This window comes from Solea senegalensis, linkage group LG14, assembly GCF_019176455.1.
Source record: "Solea senegalensis isolate Sse05_10M linkage group LG14, IFAPA_SoseM_1, whole genome shotgun sequence".
In the NCBI taxonomy this organism is placed as follows: domain Eukaryota; kingdom Metazoa; phylum Chordata; class Actinopteri; order Pleuronectiformes; family Soleidae; genus Solea; species Solea senegalensis.
Window position 1 is genome coordinate 25510006 of NC_058034.1, and position 25194 is coordinate 25535199.

The window sequence follows — 25194 nt, forward strand, 5'->3', positions numbered from 1 at the left end:
GAGGACGTACTGAACAAATATTTTTAATTAGGACGTGTCAGAATGGTCAGTTATGACCTCTATGTGACCTTTTCTTAAAAATGTGTGTGTTTGTACGTCGCTGACTAAATACGGCGACCGCTGGCCGCAGTCTGATGTGAAGTGGTGCGAACACACGTTTGCTGACTTTATCCGGCACATTAGCTTCATATATAAAATCCTCTGTAAAACACTGTGCTCCACTGTGCAGCCACCAACAGCACACTTGTCCCTCCACGTTGACATAATACCGCTCTTCCTCCCTCGCCTGCACTCTCGCAGGGACAAGGTGGAGCTAAGGTGGAGCTCTCCAAGTAAACTTACTGGTGGGCGGTAACATTCGCGGTGAAATGCGCATGCTGCCGTCATAAGCGCAGGGAATTCAACATGGAGTGTTTTATCGCCTATACTTACACTAAGGGGGACCACGAAAACATGACTGAGTATTCTTTTTCCACACTTTGGCGACTGGTAGGGCCTCCAGAGTCCCAAATATAAGTATTGAAATGGTTAAAAAGTTGATTTTGCATAATATGTCCCCTTTAAAGTGACACTGTTGTTGTTGTCGTCGTTGTTGTTGAGCTGATCTTAAATCATTCCAGAATCACTAAACCACTGTCGTTTGCTGACTGCGTTGGAGACGAACTGCCGCTCGGGTGGGAGGAAGTTTACGACCAGCAAGTGGGCGTTTACTACATCGACCACATCAACAGTGAGTACACACTTATCATCTTCATCATCATGACCATGCCCTCTGACCCTTTTCTAGACATTTAACTCCACATTTCTGTTTTTTAACTTATAAATAAATAAAAACCTCTAAACCAAACCCCACAGATCTAATGTCTTATTTTGTTAATTCAGCATTTGAAATGTGTTCAGATTGACCTTATATTTATATATTACAGACGTTTTTTGTCCCTGCGTCCACCTGCAGGTCTGTAGTGACACAAACACAATATTTTTCATACTCCTGTTACAGCACATGTCGATATACAGTTTCCTCATTGTACAAAATGAATGAACATTAACTTTGAATTTCTGAAGTTTTGAGTGGATTCAGAATCTTTTTGGGTAAGAATCATGATCTTTACATGACACCTCTGCTCGTCATATCCCGTTGTCAGAGACCACCCAGATTGAGAACCCACGGACTCAATGGCGGCAAGAGCAGGAGCGTATGTTGAAAGAGTACCTGGTCGTGGCCCAGGAGGCCCTGAGAGCCAAGAAGGAGATGTACCTGGTGAAGCAGCAGCGTCTGGAGCTGGCTCAGCAGGAAATGCTGCTCTTCCACGAGCTGTCCGAGGACAACCGCTCCATCACCAGCAGTAAGAACTTGACTCGCCTCTCTTTTCAGAAACACACATGAGGAGTGTCAGCTGACCTGGACGTTCTTCACTACATTGTCGATGTTCCCTCAGGAAACAGTGGGTGATGCAGATCTACCCCACCCTCCCCCTCCCCCTGTCACCACCTCCACCCAGTTCACTCTCCTGACCTAAGGCTGAATTCAGCTCTCATTGTGATGTCTTGTCAGTGTTGTGAGCGCCCCCCTGTGCTTACAAACTAGCAATGAAATCATGGCTGCCACTGTGAATATGAGGAAAATCTTTTTTATAAAAAAATGACATCAGCTTAAAGCTTAAGAAAATATTAGCAAATTTATTCACTGAAGTTTGTAAACCACTCACTCTCCCACACCAAAGTCCACAGAGGAAATCAGTGATTTTAACATCACACACACACACACACACACACAGGAGTTGTTGATCCACTGCTGCCTCCATCACCAAGTTCTAATGTTTGACCTCAGTGACACAAAGTGACCACACGAGGACCAGCAGAGGACCAGCAGCTCCTGTGTGCTGTGATCACTGATTTTCTCTGTGGACTTTGGTGTGGGAGAGTGAGTGGTTTACAAAAGTCTGTCTGACAGTGAGATAAAGACGTGAACATGTTCTTAAGATATAGATTTAAACTGACAGATTTTATTCAGTCAGTCTTTTGCTAAAGTGGCCAAAAGTCTCTGTTTCTGTGTCAGGAACTGATACAAGCACACTTCCAAACCTAAATGATCCCTTTAACACTATCAGTGTTCGTTAACTGTGAATGTAACCCACTTCTCTCCTTCTCCTTTCGTGTGTGTGTGTGTGTGTGTGTTCACAGCTCTCTCCGGCTCGTCCTCGAGTGCTAAATACGACCCTGACCAAATCAAAGTGGAGATCGCCTGCAGACGAGAGCGGGTAAGTCGTTATGGGAGCAGAACAATGGGCTGCTGCGAGGGGGCCCCTTCTGGGCAGAGACGAGGGCCAGGGTGTGGCACCCCCCTACAGGATACTGTGGCTCTGGCCCCCCCGGGGGCCCTCGAGAGGATAAGGATGAGGTCATCATCAAGGGTCACACCGAGGTTAGGTCACTGAGCCACATGACCAAAGTGGACATTTCTCAGACATCGTCATTGAGTATGAGGGTGTTTCCTGCATTCACCCCTCCGCTGTCGAGCTGAACACATGAACGTGACCTAATTATAATGTTTCTATAGCAACAGGAATGTGTTTACTTGTACTGTAAAGACAAAGTGTTTCTGTTATTATGGACAACACACAAACAAACAAACTCAAAGTGTTAAAGGTCACGAGAGGTCAACCAATCATTTCTATGGCCCCCCATCTGATAAAATACTCCACATAATGCATACAAGTTAATTTAAAGATATACTATGCAACATCTCTGCTTTTAAAGGTACAGTGTGTAGGATTTTACCTAACCCTTCCTTTCTAAGGATGTAGGATGACAATTTATTGTCGCCTTCAAGATGTTGAGTCTGTCTATGAAAAACATCCAATATAGCGCCCTCTGTAGGCAAAAAAAACTTGCCCATGATGTAAATGTAAGGAGCCCAACCTTTGGTAATTAAAACTACAATGCATACATTCAGGGAGTAATTTTACTCTCAAAAAAACATCCATGTAATTATTTTAAATTCAATTTCTACCAAATTTTAATAGATTTACCTAAATCTTACACACTGGGCCTTTTAAATATCTAACTATAAATAATGTTGTATACTTTTTTAGGTAGTGTACTTACATCTGCCTCTTAAAATCTGTAGAAATCTGGGTTTATTTTCAAAAAAATGTGATTGTGCTTTTAATTAGACATGGATACAAGATGTGAGGGAGTGAGATGGTCGCACTTTAAAAAAAAAGGGCTGATCAATGTGTCTTTCAGCTTTAAATAACACTGGAATTAACACAGAGAGGATCGTTCACTTTTTCAGGAAGTGAACTGAAGCTCATGACACTGACCTAGTACGACTACGTTTTCACTGCGTTCAGAGCCTCAAACGTCTTCAAACACCTGTCTTCGCTCCGCGTGAGGAGTCAAGTCACTGTGATGTGTAAAAGTAGAGGAATGAACCTTTGAATTTGTGGAGTTAGATGACATTTCTCTTAGATGGCAGTCTCTGTCTAAGTGCAGTGTGTGAGTAATGATGAGTCAGCACTTTTAGCAGACTGTGCTGAATGGTGTGTGTGGTGGTTCTGACCCGGTCGGCGCTGGTTCTTGTGTCCACAGCTCTCCAGACTCAAGCAGGAACTGGCCCAGGTGAAGCAGGAGCTGCAGTATAAGGAGATGGGAGTGGAGACGCTGCAGGAGTGAGTGTTCTTAGACCTACTCCTTAACCTACACCTTTGCCTACACCTACACATTAGCCTACACCTTAACTTACATCTTAGCCTACACCTTAGCCTACACCTTAACCTACACCTTACCTACACCTTAACTACACTTACCTAAGCCTACACCTAACCTACACCTTGCCTACACCTACACCTACACCTTAACTTACATCTTAGCCTACACCTTAGCCTACACCTTAACCTACACCTTAGCCTAATCCTACACCCTAACTTTTGCCTACACCTAACTTACACCTTGCCTGCACCTTAACCTACACCTTTCTACACCTACACTTACATACACCTTACTACACCTTAGCTTAAACCTACACCTCACACTACATTAGCCTACACCTTTCCACCTTAGCCTACACCTACACATTAGCCACACCTTAACCTACATCTTAGCCTACACACTTAACCTACCCTTATCCTACACCTACACCTAGCCTACCCCTTAGCCACCTCTACACCTACACATTAGCCTACACCTTAACCTATATTTTAGCCTACACCTAATCTATACCTGCACCTTAGCCCTCTACCACCTTAACCTTAGTCTACACTTATACCTACATCTTAGCCTACACCTTAACCTACACCTTAGCCTCACCTACACATTAGCCTACACCTTAGTCTACACCTTAGCCTACACCTACACCTACACCTTACCTACACCTCATTAGCCTACACCTTAACCTACACCTTAACCTACCCTTATCCTACACCACACCTACCCCTTAGCCTACACCTTAGTCTACACCTACACATTAGCCTACACCTTAACCTATATTTTAGCCTACACCTAATCTAGACCTACCAGCCTACACCTTAGCCTACACCTTAACCTACACCTATACCTTAGTCTACACTTATACCTTAGCCTACACCTACACCTTAGCCTACACATTAGCATACACATACACCTTAACCTACACCTACATGAGAAACATAACCAGACCAATGGGCTGAATTAATTCTGCTCAATATTAATTTGATCTCTTTATAAAAAAAGCAGTCAATTGTATTGTTTTGATGTAATTTGGGCAGCATACAAACACACAATAAACACAATTTTATTAAATTACAACTAACTGAAAATATCGAATGACTACACTATATAATGAATACCATTATACTACTGTGGTGTAGTGCAGTGAATATTTTGTGTGTTTAGTCACGTAGTGGCGATTCAGATTGTAATCCTTAAACACAGCGACTTGTGTAGCACAAACTAAGCACACGGCTTTACCTTTGACTTCTGTAAACAGTTATTTAGCTTAGCGGTCCATGTCTTGATGAAAATGCGGCAATTGGAATTCCATTTTCTTTTCTTTTTTTTTTAACATGACCCGTCATTTTTGGGGGCCAGGGGTATCTGACCAGTGTCACCTGTCGCTGTGCAGACAAAAAATAACATTCTGATCGGTAGATGTTTTTCATACAGTCTATGGTTAATTTGATTTCATCAGGAGGAATGACCATACATAGACCTTAACCTAAACCTACACATACACATACACATACACATACACTTTAACCTAAACCTAAACCTAAGCTTTCAGTTTTAACATCACACACACGAGGGATCCACTGCTGCCTCCATCACTAAGTTCAAATGTCTTATTTTGTCACTTTTACTGTCTTTGTTCAGTAAAGTTCAAGTGACCACATGAAAATCTGTAGGGCAGCCATGTTTTTACAATGTGTCCTAAACTGTTCACAAATATTTATATTTAACAACACGTTTTGATAATGCACTATTTAGCTCTTTTCCTTTTATTGTGTGTTTTTCTTTTTGAGCACTCACACACACACACACACACACACACACACACAGGCACACACAGGCGTGTTGTTTTAGTTTTTTACTGTGCTGGGAACATTTCAGAATGTTTCCAAAAATCCATGTTAGAAATAGAAGCTCCACCTCTCTCTGAGTGAGTGAGTGAGTGAGTGAGTGAAAGAGAGAGAGAGACTTTATTTATGGAAAAGGGGGACTCCACCTCAGGAAGAGGATGCACCAGTGGAGTGCAGGGAGCCAAGGCTCGGCTTGGAGAGGAAGTCGCTGCATGGAGAGGTGGAGGAGGGGGAGGAGGTGGTTGGGAGTGGGCTCGAGAACACTTTCAAAAACACGCAGATATCTGGCAGCAAATTCCTCTGCACTTCCTGAGTCCTGGCAGTGAGTCTCTTATCTCTGAGATAATAACACAAGTGGAGTGATTCCCAGAATAGACGGGAGAATATGCATGCGCACACACACACACACATACACAGGTCTATATAGCATTCATAGACATGATACATTCCCTAACCCCGTAGCCTAACGTTCGCCATCACTAACCCTAAAACCAGATCTTAACCCTGAAAAGGCAATTTTTCGTGGTGTCAGAGTGTGAGGACCAGCCAATATGTCCTCACTTCTTTCAGTATAGTTTTTTTGGTCCTCACAAAGCTACCCATACAAGAATTCTCACTAACACACACACGCATCCTCCTTGATGTTCTCATGTGTGTTTGTGCCTTTGTTTTAGCCTCTTTGTTTTAACCATTGTTTTTTTCTTCTTTTAACCCAGTGGGTTTGACTTCAGTAGAGCGCCTCCTGGCTGTTGACAGCATTATTGCTAATTATTCAGATATGAGATAAAGATGCAAGCAAATGAAAAAAGTTCCCTGGACTCGTCGTCAGTGTTCTTGTTCAAAGAGTTCCTGAGTGCAATAATGGGGGAAAACACCTTATCACGATGCTATTAACGGTTATTCTCATAATTTAATAATCTGTTGATTATTTTCTCAATTAATCGAGTACTTGTTTGGTTCAGAAAATGTAGAAACATATTGATCAGTAAACTAAATATTAAATATATGAAGCAGAAGATTTAGATGAAATAATAAAGTTTTTAATGACGTGGCAACATTTGTAATAATTTGCTAATTCTGATGATTGAAAAAGGCAAATATCCGCCTGATATTAATGACGACTAATCAGTTCATCTCATTTTTCTCTAGTATAGTCCGTTTATTAGGAATAGTTTCCACTGAAGTTTCATGTGTACATTTAGAACAACCAATACTAAAATGTCAACTATTTGGACAGTTTTTACTGTTAATTCAGCTTCTAAAATGTGAATATTTCTGGTTTATTTGCTCCATAAAACAAAGAAAACATTTAAACTCAATTATTTTGGTTTGTGGACAAAATCAAGACATTTGAGAATGTCATCATTTTCACGTTTTATATTGTTCAACCTTTATATTGTTTCAACATTTTCTGACATTTTAAGCACCAAACAATTAACTGATTAATCATTAGTTGCAGGACTAACTGTAGTTGGTCGCAGTCTCTGTAAACACAGCTCTGTTGTGTCTCTATTCACTTTATTTAGATTATAATGAAAGATTATTGTGGAATAATTGGTCAAATCCACAAACATATGTGGCTTTAAAACTTTAATCTGTGGAAACATAAAGTTTATTAAGACGTAGAAAGAATTTATAATCCACTGTACAGTGTGTAGGCTGATGGAGGTGGGTCATGGTTTTTTAAACTAAGCACATAAACTGGTGGGGGTACAAAGCATGGCTTGTTTAGGGAGGAAGAGGCAGCAGAGGAGGCAGAGGCATCAGTATATGTGGATCTGACCCGGTCTGTGTCTCTGTGTGGTTCTGACAGGATTGACAGGAAGATTTCGTGCTGTCAGACCCACTACAAGCTGGACGAGGCTCAGGCCATTTTCACGGAGCTGCGCAGCATCAAGAAGGCCATCAGCTGTGGGGAGAAGGAGAGGCAGGACCTCATCCAGGTACATGCATGTCCTACACTGCCCTCTAGTGTCTGCTCACACACGCTTCTGCGGCTGCCTCTTACATTAAGGACATTTCCAGACGTCTGAGTTACATTACATGTCATCTGTCCAAACATCGTACAATAAGTGCATTTCAACATTTGGTACAAACAAGAGCTGGAAGAGCAGAGTCACAGACCACGTCTGTCATTCTGTTAACAAACAAAAGATGAGACTGACAAATAAATAATGAATCATCAGGTCACTGAAGCTTTTCCTCCCACAACATACCATAATGTTATTTTAAATAACATTTTCCTTTAATCACAGTGAGAATTAACTATTATTTTTATTATTGCACTTTAGGGCTGTGCATTTCATTGTTCACTTCAATCTCAATTACTATTTTTAGAATGTTGATTATTTTCTTGATAATTTCTGGAAACGATGATGTTCTTAAATGTCTTTGTTTTATGGAGCAATCATTTTTCAGCTTCTTAAATGTGAATGTTTTCTACTTTCTGTCATTTTCAGCTTCTTAAATGTGAATGTTTTCTACTTTCTGTCATTTTTCAGCTTCTTAAATGTGAATATTTTCTACTTTCTGTCATTTTTTAAGCTTTTAAATGTGGATATTTTCTACTTTCTTTCATTTTTCAACTTCTTAAATGTGAATATGTTCTTCTTTCTGTAATTTTCAGCTTCTTAAATGTGAATATTTTCTACTTTCTGTCATTTTTCAGCTTCTTAAATGTGAATATGTTCTACTTTCTCTCATTTTTTCAGCTTCTAAAATGTGAATATTTTCTACTTTCTTTCATTTTTCAGCTTCTTAAATGTGAATATTTTCTACTTTCTGTCATTTTTCAGCTTCTTAAATGTGAATATTTTTTACTTTCTCATTTTTCAGCTTTCAATGTGAATTTTTCTACTTTCTTTCATTTTTCAGCCTCTTCAAAGTGAATATTTTCTACTTTCTGTAATTTTTCAGCTTCTTAAATGTGAATATTTTCTACATTCTGTAATTTTTCAGCTTCTTAAATGTGAATATTTTCTACTTTCTTTCATTGTTCAGCTTCTTAAATGTGAATGTTTTCTACTTTCTTTCATTGTTCAGCTTCTAAAATGTGAATATTTTCTACTGTCTTTCATTGTTCAGCTTCTTAAATGTGAATAGTTTCTGGTTTATTTGCTCCATAAAAGAAGAAATCATTAAAACTAAAATAATTTGGGTTTGTGGACAAAAACAAGACATTTGAGAAACATCATTATTCCTAGAGTTTGACAAACATGGATCAATATTTTATAGTTTATTTTTATAATCCACAGATGAACTGATGATAGAAATAGTCATTTATTGGAGCTTCAGATGTGATTTGAGTGTTTGGTGATTGTCTCCTCTCATGTCCTGTAGAGTCTAGCCAAGCTGACGGTGAACTTCCAGAGCAGCTCGTCCATCATTGACTCGGTCGGTGGTGAAGTGGTGAACAGCAGTGGTGGGTTACACGTGGGTGATTCATGTCAGCAGCAGCAGCAGCAGCAGCAGCAGCAGTTCTGTGACACAGGCTGTCAGACCGACATCATGGGAGGAGAGGTAATAACGCAACACTGTTATCATCACACATGAACTCGTATATAAAATGTGTTCATCAGAAGAATGACAATAAAGTTAAATATGAATTGAATTGAATCCTTGCAGCCTAACATCACGTTCTGTATCTATTTGTGTTAGTATGGTTCCCAGGATTCTTCTCATCTGGTGGACAAAGTGAAACTCAACTGGCAGCACGAGGAAGCTAAGAAAAAGTATGTGTGTTCTTCTATTTGTTACCTCATGTTCGCTTAAATGAAATGAAATGAAATGTACTATTATTATTATTATTATTATTATCGTTGTTGTTATAGAGGGCAGGGAGGGACACTTCCGAGAAGAAGCGACAGCTTGGGGGGTGTAGCTCCAAATGTGCTATTAACCTTGTAGCAACTGATAATGTAATAACGGCCAATAATGCAATAATTTAAATGTAATAAAACCAATAACGTAATAAATTGCCAATAATGTAATAAAGTTGTTGAGCCAATAACGTAATAACTTATTACGTTATTGGCCTTGCATTAAAAAAAACTTTGATAATCTAATAAATGAGCCAATAATGTAATAACTGAGGTATCACTTTATTTTATTTTCAATTTCTGGAGAGAAAGTGTCACACTTAGCCTTAATATTGCATCTTGCAAAAGATGCTTAAATATCCAACCCTATAGATACCCCTACACCCTCAAACCCCCCTCCATAGGAGGCCTAAAGGAGCAATTAAGAGTCAATTTGGATTTATATGTCACTCTTAGGGTTCCATTACCGTGACCATACAGACTCTTTGACGGGGTAATGCGTTGCAGTTTTCAGTATGGTATTGCAATTCACCGCCAGAACGCCAGGGGCTGTGGGAATGAGTCGTCAACTGACCAATGACAGCACCGTGGTCTCCATTGGTCTCAGTTGCCTCGACGGATGATAAAAGTTTTTGGAGGCAAAAGAGAGGCTCACCGACAGGGTTTGCGACGATGGAGAGGGCTATCCGTGGCTACAGAGAGCACTTTGCCAGTATCCTAAACAAAGCTTTACTTTTACTTTTTTTAATCTGGGATTGTTGAATCGGCCAAAACAGTGTTAGGGCCAATTTGATCTACAAAGCAACATTAAATTGCTTTCAGATTTGGGTGGGTTCACCCAGGCTAGCACAAACACACTACCAAACATACTGTTATTGCTGTCTTGTTTGAAATCATTTTTTTACTTATTGTATTCATCAATGTGTATAAAGTATACTTAAATACTAAAATAACACCACACATGTACCTAACCTGCTATTTCTGATCAATTAGCCACTATTGGAATTTTCCACTCTGCAGAAAGATTGTGTGGAGAAGTAGTTGCTGACCTAACATTTCATCCAAATGGAATGAATGGGACACTTCTTTCAGAGTATGTTGAGGAACCATGGGAGGATTATATACAGAGGATGGCACAGCATAGCATCAGAGAGCATCACACATTTTCAATGTTCAGTTCCTTATTGTGTCAACTCTTGGTTTGGATGCCACCTCTGTCGTATCACTATCTGTTTACTACTGTGAAGGCTTGCCTCTTTTGGTTCTTGGACATTTTGCTGAAAGTCTAGTCAGGACTGCTGCTGGATGAGGCCATGGCTTTTCTTAGTCATGTAGCCTTAGGGCAGTATAAAATCAAGAACACATTCTGGAAAACGTAGGCCTAAAGTCAATTATATTTTAATGTTTTGTCTTATTTACAGTAGTAAATGAGTGAGAGCTACTTTTCAGTTGAGACATCCAGTCTAAGTTCCATTTTGATAACTTTGCACTATTCAAATTTACCCTCCTCAGGCTTTTTTCTCCCTTTTTACATTTGTAAATGCAGAGTGCTGGATCATTTTTCTTATGAGATGCTAAGTTCCATTTTTTTACAACATGTGCACTACATTTGTAATGACAGTTTGACAGTTTGTTCAGAATAAATCACTTGGAGTTCTGTAGCCCTCAGTAAAACCCATTTGAGGCATTTTGAGATTCAAAAAAGTTTTAATTAAGAATTAAAAATTAAAAATGTTTTTCCAAGAAAAAATATGTTGAATTCAGTTGAGAATGCAATATCCTCACTGAGACATGATTTCGTGCAACTTTCTATTTATACAACAATATCTGTAAGAATTGTAATGGCTAAAGACCCAAATGAGCAGATAGCTGTTAAAAAGACTGACCCTAAGAAAGAGAGAGGTGCCCAGTACGTGGCATGTGTTTATGTGACTATGCCATCCACTATACCTATCTGGTGAATTGCAATACCATACTGAAAACTGCAACGCACTACCCTGTCAAAGCGTCAGTATGGTCACGGTAATGGAACCCTAAGAGTGACATATAAATCCTAATTGACTCTTAATTGCTCCTTTTGGCCTCCTGTGGAGGGGGGGGTTGAGGGTGTAGGGGTATCTATAAGGTTGGATATTTAAGCTTCTGTTGCAAGATGCAATATTAAGGCTAAGTGTGACACTTTCTCTCCAGAAATTGAAAATAAAGTAAAGTGATACTTCAGTTATTACATTATCAAAGGATTTTTGTAATGCAAGGCCAATAACGTAATAACCAGCCATTAATGTAATAACTTAATTACGTTATTGGCAAAAAGTTCTTGTGTTATTGGCTCATCAACTTTATTACATTATTGGCAATTTATTACGTTATTGTCAGTCAGTCAGTCATCATCTAACCGCTTTATCCTCCACCAGAGGGTCGCGGGGGGTGCTGTGCCAATCTCAGCTACATCGGGCGATAGGCGGGGTACACCCTGGACAGTTCGCCAGTCCATCGCAGGGCCACACACAACTAGAGACAAACAACCATTCACTCTCACACTCACTCCTACGGTCAATTTAGAGTGTCCAATCCACCTATTCCCCACATTGCATGTTTTTGGACTATGGGAGGAAGCCGGAGAACCCGGAGAGAACCCACGCACACACGGGGAGAACATGCATCTCCATGCAGAAAGGCCCTTGTTCCAACCACTACACCACCGTGTGGCCCCTATTACGTTATTGGTTTTATTAAATTTAATTTATTACATTATTACATTATCAGTTAGGGTGAAGGTGGTGAGCCACTGAAGACTCCACCACTGGGGGTTCGGACAGCCCCAGTTCCTTCATCCTATAGATCTCCAGTTTAGAACATCCCTTGGTGGGGAGTTTTTCTTAAAGGGACAGGACCAAAAACGGCTCATTTCCCTCATGCACGCCGGCATGGCTGGAAAGCGCTGTTTGGCTGTTGGTTGAGCTGGTGGAAGTCTCTTACCATTATAAAGGTCCCTCTCAGTGCCACCTGCGTCCTGAACTGCAGGCCACTGTATTCCCAGCTTAGAAGCAGCTCGTTTACAGACCTCGTAAAGGCTGCTGTCAGCTGGAGGAGCAACATCAGATGCACTGGAGGGGCGAGAAGGCACTGGAAAAGTGGCATTGTCCTCATCCTCCTCCATATCATCCAAGTTGAGAATGTCTGAGTTGGCATAGCCCTCAGCATCCTCCTCTGGCTCTACGCCAGGGAGCTCCTCAAAGAGTGGCGGCATGTCTGTGTATTCCTCCTCCATCATATCCACCCAGCTCGTGGTAGCTCGCGGTATATGAGTTTTAGCCACATCGGTTTCTCCTGACAGACATGGGTCCTGAGAATTAGGGACCGCCACTCTCAGTCTCCTCTCTCAGAACTGGCCCTTTGGCGGGGGTTGCGGCCGAGGACATGGCAGCGGGCGGAGAGAGAGACATTTACAGTGCTTGGAGATCGCTCACCAAGCACCGTAAAGTCAGCTCGCCGTAATGCGTTAGCCTTTCTCTAGGTGACTGATATAGCTTGTCGGCTAAGACACCGTGCACCCGGCAGATTAGCTGTGATGCTAAGTCCTGCTTGGTAATTAGCGTTAGCACCCGGAGTTTAAGGTCCTGGCTAACGAGACACTGAAGAGTTAGCTCGCTGTGACAAGTTAGCGCCGCTCCCGGTAAACACACAGTTAACAAACAAATGTCAACCGTAAACACGCTGACTCGGCGCAACGCGTTAGTCTGTGGGTAACTGATCTATAGTTAGCCGACCCCCGGTAGGTAATACAGGGTGGCCGGTGGAGCGGCTCGCCTTGACATGGACACTACACCAAGATCAAGTGGAAAACTTCTTGCGAAGAACTTACTCAGCAAATCCAGACATAAGCCAGGGACTACGTTCGGTGACGAGGACCTTAACGGTGCGTCTGCGAACAGTTTAGCAAAACCAAGCTAGCCCGGATAGCTGAGGGAGCTTCCACAACAGTTTCTTCACAGGAAGAAAGCGAGAATGATGATGAGGGGCGGGGCGGCTGTGATAGTATGAAGGGGGCGGTGCCCCAGCACAGCTCAACCTGTCTGTCACTGACAGACGTGGTGCCATTGGAGCTTCCCTGGTTGGTCATGCCAAGGCGATATCCCATAATGAAACACCGAACAAAGTTAGAAAAAGAACCATTGAAACATTGTCTATGAAAACATATCAGTATTTATGTTCATAATCACATTATGTTGTGTGCCAGCAGGTGGATACATTAGGTCAAGCCCAGACAAGAGTGATTTCTTATTATTGAAGTTTTTGTCACTTAATAAATCACTCACTCTCCCACACCAAAGTCCATAGAGAAGATCAGCTCGGCTCCCTTCCATGTTCACGATCATCTGTGACGCGTGAGGACGCAGTGTTCAGCAGGAGTGTGTGATAAGAGCTTCAAATCATCAGTAACCAAACTCATGACCATATTTCACAGAATTTGAAGGTTTTGTTTTGATCGGAAGTTTCACAATAAAAAAAACCCCAAAACATTTATGATGCAAAATTAATCTATAAATAACAAACAGTCAGACGGCCACAGGAGTTTGAGACGTCTGGGTTTAGTTGTGATGGTTGATGTAGGATATGCGTGTGTGTTGTTTATCAGTGACAGAGCGTTCCTCCATGCTGCTGCTGCTGGGAGCAGCTGTTATGAAGAGTATTAGTTCCTGGTGGCCGCGGCTGCAGAGCCAGCTCCGGCCACTGGAATGAGCTGGTCACATTCTTCCCTGGCCACACTGCTGCTGTCTGTGTGTGTGGTCAGTCAGAGGACCGCCCACCTCTCCTCCGCCTCCATGGGGTGGTTTAATGTACACACTGTTAGTTTAAATACACACAGCTCACTCTACAGCATGGGCTTGAATATAGGTTTGCAAAATCAACAGTGAAAGAATTTCTGCTCCTTTTAAAGGGTTCAGGTTTTTTAATGTGGATGTTTGGTTTGTGTGAGACACACCTGTACAATGACAGTCTACTGCGATGTCTTAAGAACATGTTCACGTCTTTATCTCACTGTTAACAGGAAACTCAAGTCTGTAAACCACTCACTCTCCCACACCAAAGTCCATAGAGAAAATCAGTGATTTTAGCTCAAAGGGACACAGGAGCTGCTGGTCCTCTGCTGCCTCGTGTGGTCACTTTGTGTCACTGACATCAATCTGAATGAAGGTTTTCAAAACCCAAGTGACAAAATAAGACATAAGAACTTAGTGATGGAGGCAGCAGTGGATAGACAACTCCTGTGTGTGTGTGTGTGTGTGTGTGTGTGTGTGTGTGTGTGTGTGTGTGTGTGTGTGTGTGTGTGTGTGTGTGTGTGTGTGTGTGTGTGTGTGTGTGTGTGTGTGTGTGTGTGTGTGTGTGTGGTTGTGTGTGTGTGTGTGTGAGTGAAGTTAAAATCACTGATTTTCTCTATGGACTTTGGTGTGGGAGAGTGAGTGGTTTACAAACTTCACTTACCTGTTGGTAAAGTCTGTCTGACATTGAGATAAAGAGGCAAATAATTACACGACTGTGCCGTGAGCGCCTCCTAGTGAGTGAGTGAGTGAGTGAGTGAGTGAGTGAGTGAGTGAGTGAGTGAGTTGGACGTGGTGTGTGTTTCTGTGTGTGATGGACGTGGTGTGTGTTATTGTGCTGACACTGGAAAGTGTCATGTTCTGTCACTGAGTCAGACGCTCAGTGTGAAATCAGTCCATATAAACACAGCATGAAACACTCACTGACTCTGAATTGTCCCGTGTCCCTTCGTCTGCTGCCCCCTGCAGGGTGCAGAGCATACAGCACCAGCTAGCACAGTTGGACAGTGAGAGCTGGACGGGGCGGGCGGAGGCGGACCGCGACCGTGACTTCCTGCAGCTCCTGCGTGAGAAGGAGGCTCTCCTGCAGGAGATCATCCTGGTCAGCAGGCAGCAGCCTCCTCATGAGACGCTGCTGCAACTGGAGGAGGAGCGGTGCAGGCTGGAGGAGGAGGTGCAGAGGGCACACAGCTCCCAGAGCCAGGGAGCCAATCAGAGGTGAGCACACTCACAGCCTCTTTTACTGGTTATTATGAACTCAGAATATCCAACATGAGACGATTATCTGTGAATGATATTGATATAATTGTTATTCACCGTGTTTTCACACAGTATCACTGAACAAAAGCCAATTAAATCTACGTCACTTGAAGTCTCGGATATCTGAAGAACACATTCACATCTTTATCTCACTGTCAGACACACTTTACAACAGGAAACTGAAGTTTGTAAACCACTCACTCTCCCACACCAAAGTCCAGAGAGAAAACCATTTATTTGAACATCTCACACACACAAACACTGCTGCCTCCATCTCTAAGTTCTAATGTCTTATTTTGTCACTTCAGTGTTTGAAATCCTTTGTTCAGATTGACCTCAGTGACACACAGTGACCACACGAGGCAGCAGAGGACCAACAGCTCCTGTGTCCCTGTGATGTTAAAATCACTGATTTTCTCTCTGGACTTTGGTGTGGGAGAGTGAGTGGTTTACAAACGTCAGTTTCCTGTTGTAAAGTGTGTCTCACAGTGAGATAAAGACGTGAACATGTTGTGAAGACAGTGGTTCTCATAAGAGGGTCAGGACTGAGCAAATATTCAGAGCTTTTGAAGTTTTGGTGACTAAGCAGAAAAGTGCGTGTGTCTGTCTTCACACATTTCTGTTTCTCATCTATGTTTGCAACAATATGAATGTTCTTCAGAATAATCATTTGACATGATTGATGACAGGATCCTGCAGCAAGAGAAGAGGAATGTTCTGCTGAGGCAGCTGGAGGAGGCCACACGCATCACCACCTACCTTCACTCTCAGCTCAAGAGGTTAGTGTCTCCTCTACTGTCCTCCTGACTGTCCTTTAATGTCCCCTGGTCCACTTAACTGTCCTCTAATGTCCTCTTTACTGTCCTCCTGTCCGCTTTACTGTCCTCTAATATCCTCTTTACTGTCCACTTAACTGCCCTCTAATGTCCTGCTGTCCTCTTTACTGTCCTCCTGTCCTCTTTACAGTCCTCCCCTGTCTGCTAATCACATAACTGTCCCAGAGTTTGGTGGACAGGTGTCTTACTCAGTCCCTGTGTTGACGTTATTTTAATGTGACAGATTTGTTGCTAAAAGACAGAAAAACATGTTTGTTCCTTCTTTTATGAGAGAATAATATTGTTTACACAGATGGACAATTCTGTCTTTACAGTTTCATAGTGTAGGGTTCATGGTGTGTTGAGCTAAACGTGATGCATTCAAAGACCCTGGTAAATCTCATCACTTCTGTAAACTCACATGAAGTCCACTCAGTAAATACAGTGGGTTGGATAAATATCCGCACCCCTTTAACTTTTCAACATTTTGCCATGCTAGGACCAGAAACATGAATGTATTCAATTGAAATTTTATGTGAAAGACATACAATCGTGAAGTGAAATTAAATTTATTCATGCTTTTGAACTTTTTTCATAAATACAAAACTGAAAAGTGGGGTGTGCAAAAGTTTCTACCCCCCTGAGTCAATACTTTGAGGAACCACCTTTTGCTGCAATTACAGCTTCAAGTCTGTTGGGGTCTCTACCAGCCTTGCACATCTTGAGACTGGAAGTTTTGCCTATTCTTCTTTGCAAAACAGCTCAAGCTCAGTTAGATTAGATGGTGAGCGCTTGTGAACTGCAGTTTTCAGATCTTTCCACAGATTCTCAATTGGATTTAGGTCTGGGCTTTGACTTGGCCATTCTAACACATGGATATTTTTTGTTTTCAACCATTCCGTTGTTGCCCTGGCTTTATGTTTAGGGTCATTGTCTTGCTGGAAGATGAACCTCCACCCCAATCTCAAGTCTTTTGCAGACTCCAACAAGTTTTCATCCAAGATTGCCCTGTATTTGGCTCCATCCATCTTCCCATAAACTCTAACCAGCTTCCCTGTCCCTTCTGAAAAGAAGCACCCCCAGAGCATGATGCTACCACCACCATGTTTGACAGTGGGGATGGTGTTTCCATGGTGATGTGCAGTGTTTCTTTTACGCCAAACATAGCGTTTTGCATTTTGGCCAAAATGTTCAATTTTGGTCTCATCTGACCAAAGCACCTTCTTCCACATGTTTGCTGTATCACCCATTTTTTTAAGAATGGCTTTCTTCTAGCCACTCTTCCATAAATGCCAGATTTGTGCAGTGTACGACTAATAGTTGACTTGTGGACAGGTTCCCCCACCTGAGCATGGGCTTCTTGGTTACAGCTCTGATCAGTCCTCTCCTTGTTCAGCCAGTAAGTTTAGGAGGACGCCCCTGTCTTGGTGGGTTTGCAGTGATGCCATACTCTTTCCATTTCTGGATATTGTATTTAACAGTACTCCGAGAGATGTTCAAAGCTTTGGAAATATTCTTATAGCCTAAACCAGCTTTATACTTCTCTACAACCTTATCCCAGACCTGTCTGGTGTGTTCCTTGGACTTCATGATGCTGTCTGCTCCCCAATATTCTCTAAACAGACCTCTGAGACCATCACAGAGCAGCTGTATTTGATCTGAGATTAGATTACACACAGGTGGACCCTCTTTAGTCATTAGATCAACATGTGATCATTCAGAAATCATCAGGCAACGTCTGAAGGCAATTGGTTGCACAAAGAGGAAAGGGGGTAGATACTTTTGCACACCCAACTTTTCAGTTTTTTATTCATAAAAAAAGTTCAAAATCATGTATACATCTCATTTTACTTCATGTCTTTCACATGAAATCACGGGGACACACAACCATTCACTCTCAAAGTCACACTTAAGAGAGACCAGTTCACCTAATCTGCAGAAGGCAAGAGTGCTAACCACTACACCACCGTGTGGCCTTCCTAAATCTGATCATTGTTGAAACATTTACAACATGAATAGTAAAGCCCTTTAGGTTTCTTATGTGTGTTATAAGCTGTATAAATATTGATTGATCTTGGTCTGCAGCTTGTCGGCCAGTTCTCTGACCGTCTCGACCAGCAGCAGTCGTGGTTCTCTGGCGTCTAGCCGAGGCTCGCTGGCGTCTAGTCGCGGCTCCCTTAGCTCCATCAGCTTCAGCGACATCTATGGACTGCCCCAGTACGAGCGCCACGAGGGGGCGCTGGAGCCGCTCGAGTCTCACCTGCGCTACCTGCTGCCTCCAGAGGCGGCGACGTCCAGAGACTGCTCCATGTTCAACCCCGACCCGCTGACCCAGAGCAAAACCAAGCGCTCCCACGACACGCCGCAGTCCCTTGCCTCGCTCTCCTCCCGCTCTTCGCTCTCCTCCCTGTCTCCGCCCAGCTCTCCGCTGGACACGCCCTATCACTCCGCCCCTCAGGACTGCCCGCTCACACAGATGACGGAGGAGTACATGGAGCAGGCGGGCCGCGGCCTGTTAGAGGGGCTGAGGGCACAGACCCTGACCACGCACACGACCGTGATGAGCAGCGAGGACGTGGTCAACGCTGCCACCAGCACCGCAACCAATGCCACAGTCCATCAGCCAGACAACAAGAGTCACAGAGACGCCAGCGCTCAGGCGGCGTTTACCTCCACAGGTGAGTGTGAATATTTTATAAAAACATAGAAATCATTCAAATGGAATCATTTTATAAAGGAGACATTTGAGAACATCGTTTCCAAACAATGTAACAAGACAAATGAATATGAAAACAATCCTTACACTTTACTCATGTTGTTCTCACACACTGCTATGGAATTTTTACAGTTAATATTTAGGTTTGACATTATTTTTATTTATTAAATATAACTGGTAGGTTTAGTGTTCTGATTATAATTCTATTTTATCAGATGAAGAGAAAAGTCAGTGTTCATCATATATCAACTGCACTGAATTTAAAAAGAACCACAGAAAAGTGTGTGTGTGTGTGTGTGTGTGTGTGTGTGGGCGCGTGCGTGCGTGCGTGTGTGCTTGTTTCAGGAGTGACTCTGAGAGGAAACAGTGCAAACAGGAGTAGCAGAAGAGCGAGGAGAGTCTCTACAGGAGTGTGTGAAGACGCTCTGGCCACAGACAGTGGTGTGTTCGAGGCCTGGGGTCGAAGGTGAGAGCAATCAGAACCAGAATCAGGACGAGTAGTCCACATGGTCACGTTCTCCAGCAGAGTAGACTGTTATAACAAGACGAACACAAGGTGGCAACAGAAACAATATTAAAAGACTGTAGACTTACAGTAAAACAATATTTTTGTGCTGTGTTTTATAGTTTTTCATGTTAAAATGAGAATTACGGATGTAACTAACTATGAAATACCTGGATATCATCACGCACATGCGCAGATCGAGACATAATACCAACAAACACTCTGGTCGAGTGACATTTCACTGGAGGGATCTGAAGGCCGTTAAGCCTGTAGGCATGAGAGATGGCATCAACAACCCAATGCAAGAGCCTCTGTTTAGACAAGACACAGCCCTTCCTGTGCCCACCATGACACGCAAACTGAGCGTCAGATTTACACAACCCAGCTGAAACCTCTCTGTACTGTCTCAGAGCTCGAACAGGACAGAGTAAGTTGGAATCAGAATGTAGACCCTCCGCCCCTCCGCCCCTGACTCCTGGGCAAAGGGTGTCAAACCGATCGGATAACATCAGCAGAAAGCCTCTTAGAGAGGAAAGAGGGGTTTGGCCACATGGTAACCCCTGAACCATCAGTACTCCAACACAAACAATCCCCAGCAATGGACAGGGCAAGAAGCTCCCTAACCCGCTTTGCAGATGTAATAGCAAGAAGAAAAGCAGTCTTACCAGATAGCCATCTGAGATCAGCATGTTCCAGTGGCTCAAATGGAGGAGAGCACAGGGCTTCAAGGATGACCAACAATTCCCATGAAGGCACCTGAGCAACATATGGTGGCCGTAACCGGAGCGCACCCTTCAAGAACCTGTTCACAAGAACATGTGAGCCCACCGATCGACTATTCACATGGGCATGTCGAGCCGAGATAGCAGCCACATATACCTTTATAGTAGAGACAGAGAGCCCTCTATCTAACAACATTTGTACAGGCACAGAACAATGCCCCGGTTCACATTCTGATTATCACACCAAACAGAATAGAGTTTCCACCTGTTGGAGTACAGCAGTCTAGTCTGGTTATGGTCTCGACAACAGCCTGATCACACAAATTTAGCAACAAGTCCGGCCCTTCAGGGGCAAAACATGCAGCTGAAGGCGCTCCAGGTGAGGATGCCAGATGCTCTTCCTTAACTGCGACAGAAGATCCTGTCTCAGTGGAAGACGCCAGAGCTCCCCGTTGAGAAGCTGACGGATGAGCGGTAACCATATCCTGCCGGGCCAGTAGGAAGCCACCCTGACTATCCTGTGAAGAGTCAGCATGAGTAGTGGGACGGCATACAGGAGGCAGTCTGGCCAGGATTGTGCCAGGACATCCTGCCCCAATGGCCTGGTCAGTTCTGAGAGGGAGAACCACATTGGGCAGTGAGTCGATGTCTTTGAGGCAAACAGGTCGACACTTGCTCTGCCGAACCTTTCCCACACCATCTGAACCACCATGGGTATCAGTCTCCACTCCCCAGGAGGGGGCTTTTGGCAGCCGAGTTCTGCATTCCCAGGCAAATGCATTGCTCTGCGGCTCGCAAGGCAAGGTGTGGCCCATTGAAGGAGTTTCTGAGCCTCCCGGGAATGACTGGATCTGGTTCCCCCTTGGTGGTTCACATGGTAAACTGTAGAGGTGTTGTCCGACCGGGTGAAAGCAAAATGGGGGACAGAGGAGAGGTGGGGTACAGAAAGGGGGGAGAGAAAGGACAAGAGGGAGATGAGGTAGAGACAGAAGAGAAAGAGAGACCAGGAGCAGATTCACAACAACTGTTTCATGTTACAAGTTTATACAGTCAATGATAACGACTTTTAATTATAGCACAATAATAATGGTGATGATATGTATGATATGGATAGCCTCGAAAACTGGATCTTGATCCTGCAACCTGCAAGATGAGAATACAGAGAGAGAGAGAGGGAAGGAAGGAAAGACAAACTAGGAAGAGAAAGAGACAAGGTTAATGACATATAAAAAGTCATATACCCTGAGTGTGACAGAGTGAATGTGCGTGCACCACAGGAAAATCCCCCAGCATTCTAGGTCTATAGCAGCATAACTAAGAGATGGTCCAGGTTTCCCTGAACCAGCTCTAACTATAAGCTTTTTTAAAAAGGAAAGTTTTAAGTCTAACTTTAAATACAGAGAGGCTCCGCCTCCCGAACTGTCATTGGAAGCTGGTTCCACAGGAGAGGAGCCTGGTAACTGAAGATGTGGAGGCTTTCCGCTGTCCGGATGTTGATGGGGAGCTTGTTCCACCATTTGGGAGCTAGGACAGTGAACAGTTTTGAGTTCTGCGAATGCCTCTGCGATCCTCTCAGTGAGGGGGCAGCAAGCCGGTTTGCCGATGCAGAGCGGAGTGGGCAGACTGGGGTGTAGGTTTTGATCATGTCCTGGATGTAGGCTGGACCAGATCCGTTTGTAGCATGGAATGCAAGCACTAGAGTCTTGAAGCGGATGCAAGCAGCTACAGGAAGCCAGTGAAGGGAGCGGAGGAGCGGTGTAGTGTAGGAGAATTTTGTTGAAGTTGAAGACCAGTCGAGCTGCTGCATTCTGGATGAATTGCAGAGGTCGTATGGCACATGCAGGGAGACCAGCCAGGAGGGAGTTGCAGTAGTCCAAGCGTGAGACGACAAGAGCCTGGACCAGAACCTGTGCCGCCTTCTGGGTTAGAAGAGACCTGATGTTGTGCAACATGTATCTGCAAGATCGAGCTGTTGCAGCAATGTTGGCAGTGAGGGAGAGATGGTCATCAAGTGTCACACCCAGGTTCCTTGCGGTGTGAGAAGGAGTTACCACAGAGTTGTCGAGGGTGATGGTTATATCTGTGGTCGGAGAGCCCTTTCCTGGGAGAAAAAGAAACTCAGTCTGGTCGAGATTGAGTTTCGGTGATGGTCAGACATCCACTGAGAGATGTCGGTCAGACAAGCGGCGGAATTGACTGAAGAAGGTGAGAAGGGATAGGGTTGCAGAGCATATGAGCCAGTCGTCCAAGTAAGGAAGCATCTGAACACCGCTGCTCTGCAGAAGTGAAAGTGCCACTGCAATGCACCTGGTAAATATCCGTGGAGCAAGTGAAAGCCCGAAGGGGAGCATGCCAAACGAAGGAATTGCCTGTGGTGGAGTGTCATTGGCACATGAAAATAAGCATCTTTCAGATTGATGCTTGTGAACCAGACTCTCTCCGAGACAGCCTGAAGAACATCTGTTGTGTGAAGCATGTAATAACAAAGAACTTTTATGAACTTGTTCAACCGCCTGAGATCGAGGATGGGGCGAAAGCTGCTGGACGGGGAGCAGAAGTACGTCTACACTGTGGGCGTGGACAACGGGCATCAGGCCTAAGAGCTTCATCTGGAGACACTATCAAAGAAGTGATAGAAGCATCAACAGCAGGCATCTGTTCGAGCCCATACTGGGCCGCATCCTTCATGGCAGCCAAAGCCCTACAGTCACTTGGCAGGTGAAGGAATGCTTTGGGATCCGGCCAGCACGTCTGAAGTTCATTAATGTATGGCTCAGACGGTGGAACCTTAAAGGCAGACAGTTGTGGGGTATGTTTGAAAAAAGTATTTGTGGGAGCAGCCTCAACATATGGCGCATTTCCACCGGCTCTACTTGCCTCGCCTCGGCACGACATGGCACGATTAGGTTGCATCTCCAGTACAAAAAAGTACCTACTTAACGTGGGCGGAGTCGTCACTGCACGGCTGAGTTAAACTGCGGTGACTTCATTTATACGCGACACGCACACGCACACACACACACACACACGAGTGACTAGTGACTGTACACCAGACTTCTATAGTTGTTGGAGATTAACCCATGTTTTTAGGATTGTTAAGTAGTACAGCCTCCTACCCCACAGACTACAGGAGCAGCGGTCTGTGATCCCACTCGCGATCGCCGGCGCTGTCCCTAAATACACCACTCCACTTTAATAGACTGCTGTTAAATATAGAGGTTTCCCTGGTTGTTGTTGGAGATTAACCCACGTTGTTAGGATTGTTAAGTAGTTTTAAGTGATCTACAGTTTGGTGCTGTTCGGCTTGATTTGTGTGTGGGAGGTCTCTCGGGACTCTGGCCAGTCAGTGGCCGGCAGTCTGACCAATCATCGCATAGTACCTACCTAAGCGTGCTTGGAACCTCGCTGGAGCAGGTACTAATAATAGTACCTGGTACCAGGTACTATGCTAGTGGAAACACTACTTAAACTGTGCCGTGGCGAGGCGAGTAGAGCCGGTGGAAATGCGCCAATAGTAACAGAGGCTGTTGAAGTCCGACTAACCCGACTGTGAGGCTGGCGACGTAGCGGCAGGGCGAGAAACACCCAGCTACGATCACATAGACAAGGAGCAGTCACAGAGAAAAAACACCAGTAGTCTGACCAACTCCAGTCAGATTACCTTTGGTGCTGTAAAAGTGCAGCAACAGAGCAAGTAAACACCCGAGTGCAATAAAGTTAACGCCGTAACAACAGAGCGAGAAAACACACAGTTAAAAACAAAACTAACACTGTAGCACTCAGCCACAGCAAGCTAACGATGCTTTGACTGCAGAGCTACAAACACAGCTCAGACAAGTTAACGACTTAACAGAAAAAAATAAGAAAAATAACAGCGACACTCACCTTCCATGTTACCGTGGGTAGCGTATCTTGCCCGCGGCGTGGCCGTGAGACAGGGGGGGGCGCCTCCACAAGACTGGGCAGTAGCAGCCGGAAGGTTCCATCAGTAATGTACACAATGTAATCAACCCGTGCTTCTTCACCGGGGCTGAGTGGAGACGCTAATTGGGAGCGAAGCACGTCCACTGGCGAGGGAAATCAATACTTACCTGGTAACCCACAGCCCCTGGAGGGCGAATCCGCAGCTCCAACCAGTGAGGCTACGAGGCTACTGGCGTAAGCGACAAAAAATAGCAACGATCCGTGCGCTAAAAGCGTGAAGATGAAAAGGAGACAATCTCTGGGGGCCAGCCTCCTTTATACAGGTCGCTTGCGCCACCCAGGTCACGTGACTTTGTTGGTATTATGTCTCGATCTGCGCATGCGCGTGATGGATATCCAGGTATTTCATACCATCTCTGGCGGTCAGGAAGAATGAAACGATTTTCAATTCAATTCAGAATTGAATTGAATTGAATTGAATTGAATTGAATTGAATTGAATTGAATTGAATTGAATTGAATTGAATATTTTCTGGTTTGTTTGCTCCATAAAAACAAACTGAATCTTGTTTTGGTTTGTGTACAAAAACAAGACGGACAGACGGATCATCTCTTCTGTCGTTAAATGACCATAGTATTTTATCTTACTCCCTGTCACACCACATGTACATATCGATTTTCTTCAGTGTGCAAAATAAGTAACCATAGAAACAACAGCTGTAGAGGGCGCTGTCAGCAGCTTAGTCATTATATGGTTACATCAGCTGATCAGAATTCGTTTAACTGAGTTTGTGTTCAAAGCTCATTGTCTGTAACGTTTGTCCAACAGGACGGAGGAGACGGAGGACATGTCCTACATCAAAGAGTCTGTGAGCGAAGACACGCAGATCCAACTGGGACTGCTGTGAGTCACTGTGTGTGTGTGTGTGTGTGTGTATGTGTGAGACACATGCTCACACACATATGCTCACACTGTTGTTCCCTCTCCTCCTCTCTTCCCCTCCCTCCTCCTCCTCTCTCCTTTCTCCTTCTCTCTCCTCTCCTCTCTCTCCCT

General features: G+C 43.9%; 1 protein-coding gene across 1 annotated transcript in view; it reads left to right on the plus strand.

Moving 5' to 3' along the window:
* wwc3 (WWC family member 3) overlaps positions 1 to 25194 on the plus strand; it is a 49197-nt gene that overhangs the window by 17175 nt on the left and 6828 nt on the right. Inside the window, exons 3-14 of the mRNA XM_044044563.1 lie at positions 621 to 730; positions 1146 to 1346; positions 2185 to 2261; positions 3595 to 3674; positions 7372 to 7501; positions 8898 to 9077; positions 9216 to 9289; positions 15169 to 15417; positions 16149 to 16238; positions 18360 to 18952; positions 19336 to 19456; positions 24970 to 25044. Of these exons, the coding sequence (XP_043900498.1) occupies positions 621 to 730; positions 1146 to 1346; positions 2185 to 2261; positions 3595 to 3674; positions 7372 to 7501; positions 8898 to 9077; positions 9216 to 9289; positions 15169 to 15417; positions 16149 to 16238; positions 18360 to 18952; positions 19336 to 19456; positions 24970 to 25044 (1980 nt within the window). The remainder of the gene's footprint in view (positions 1 to 620; positions 731 to 1145; positions 1347 to 2184; positions 2262 to 3594; positions 3675 to 7371; positions 7502 to 8897; positions 9078 to 9215; positions 9290 to 15168; positions 15418 to 16148; positions 16239 to 18359; positions 18953 to 19335; positions 19457 to 24969; positions 25045 to 25194) is intronic.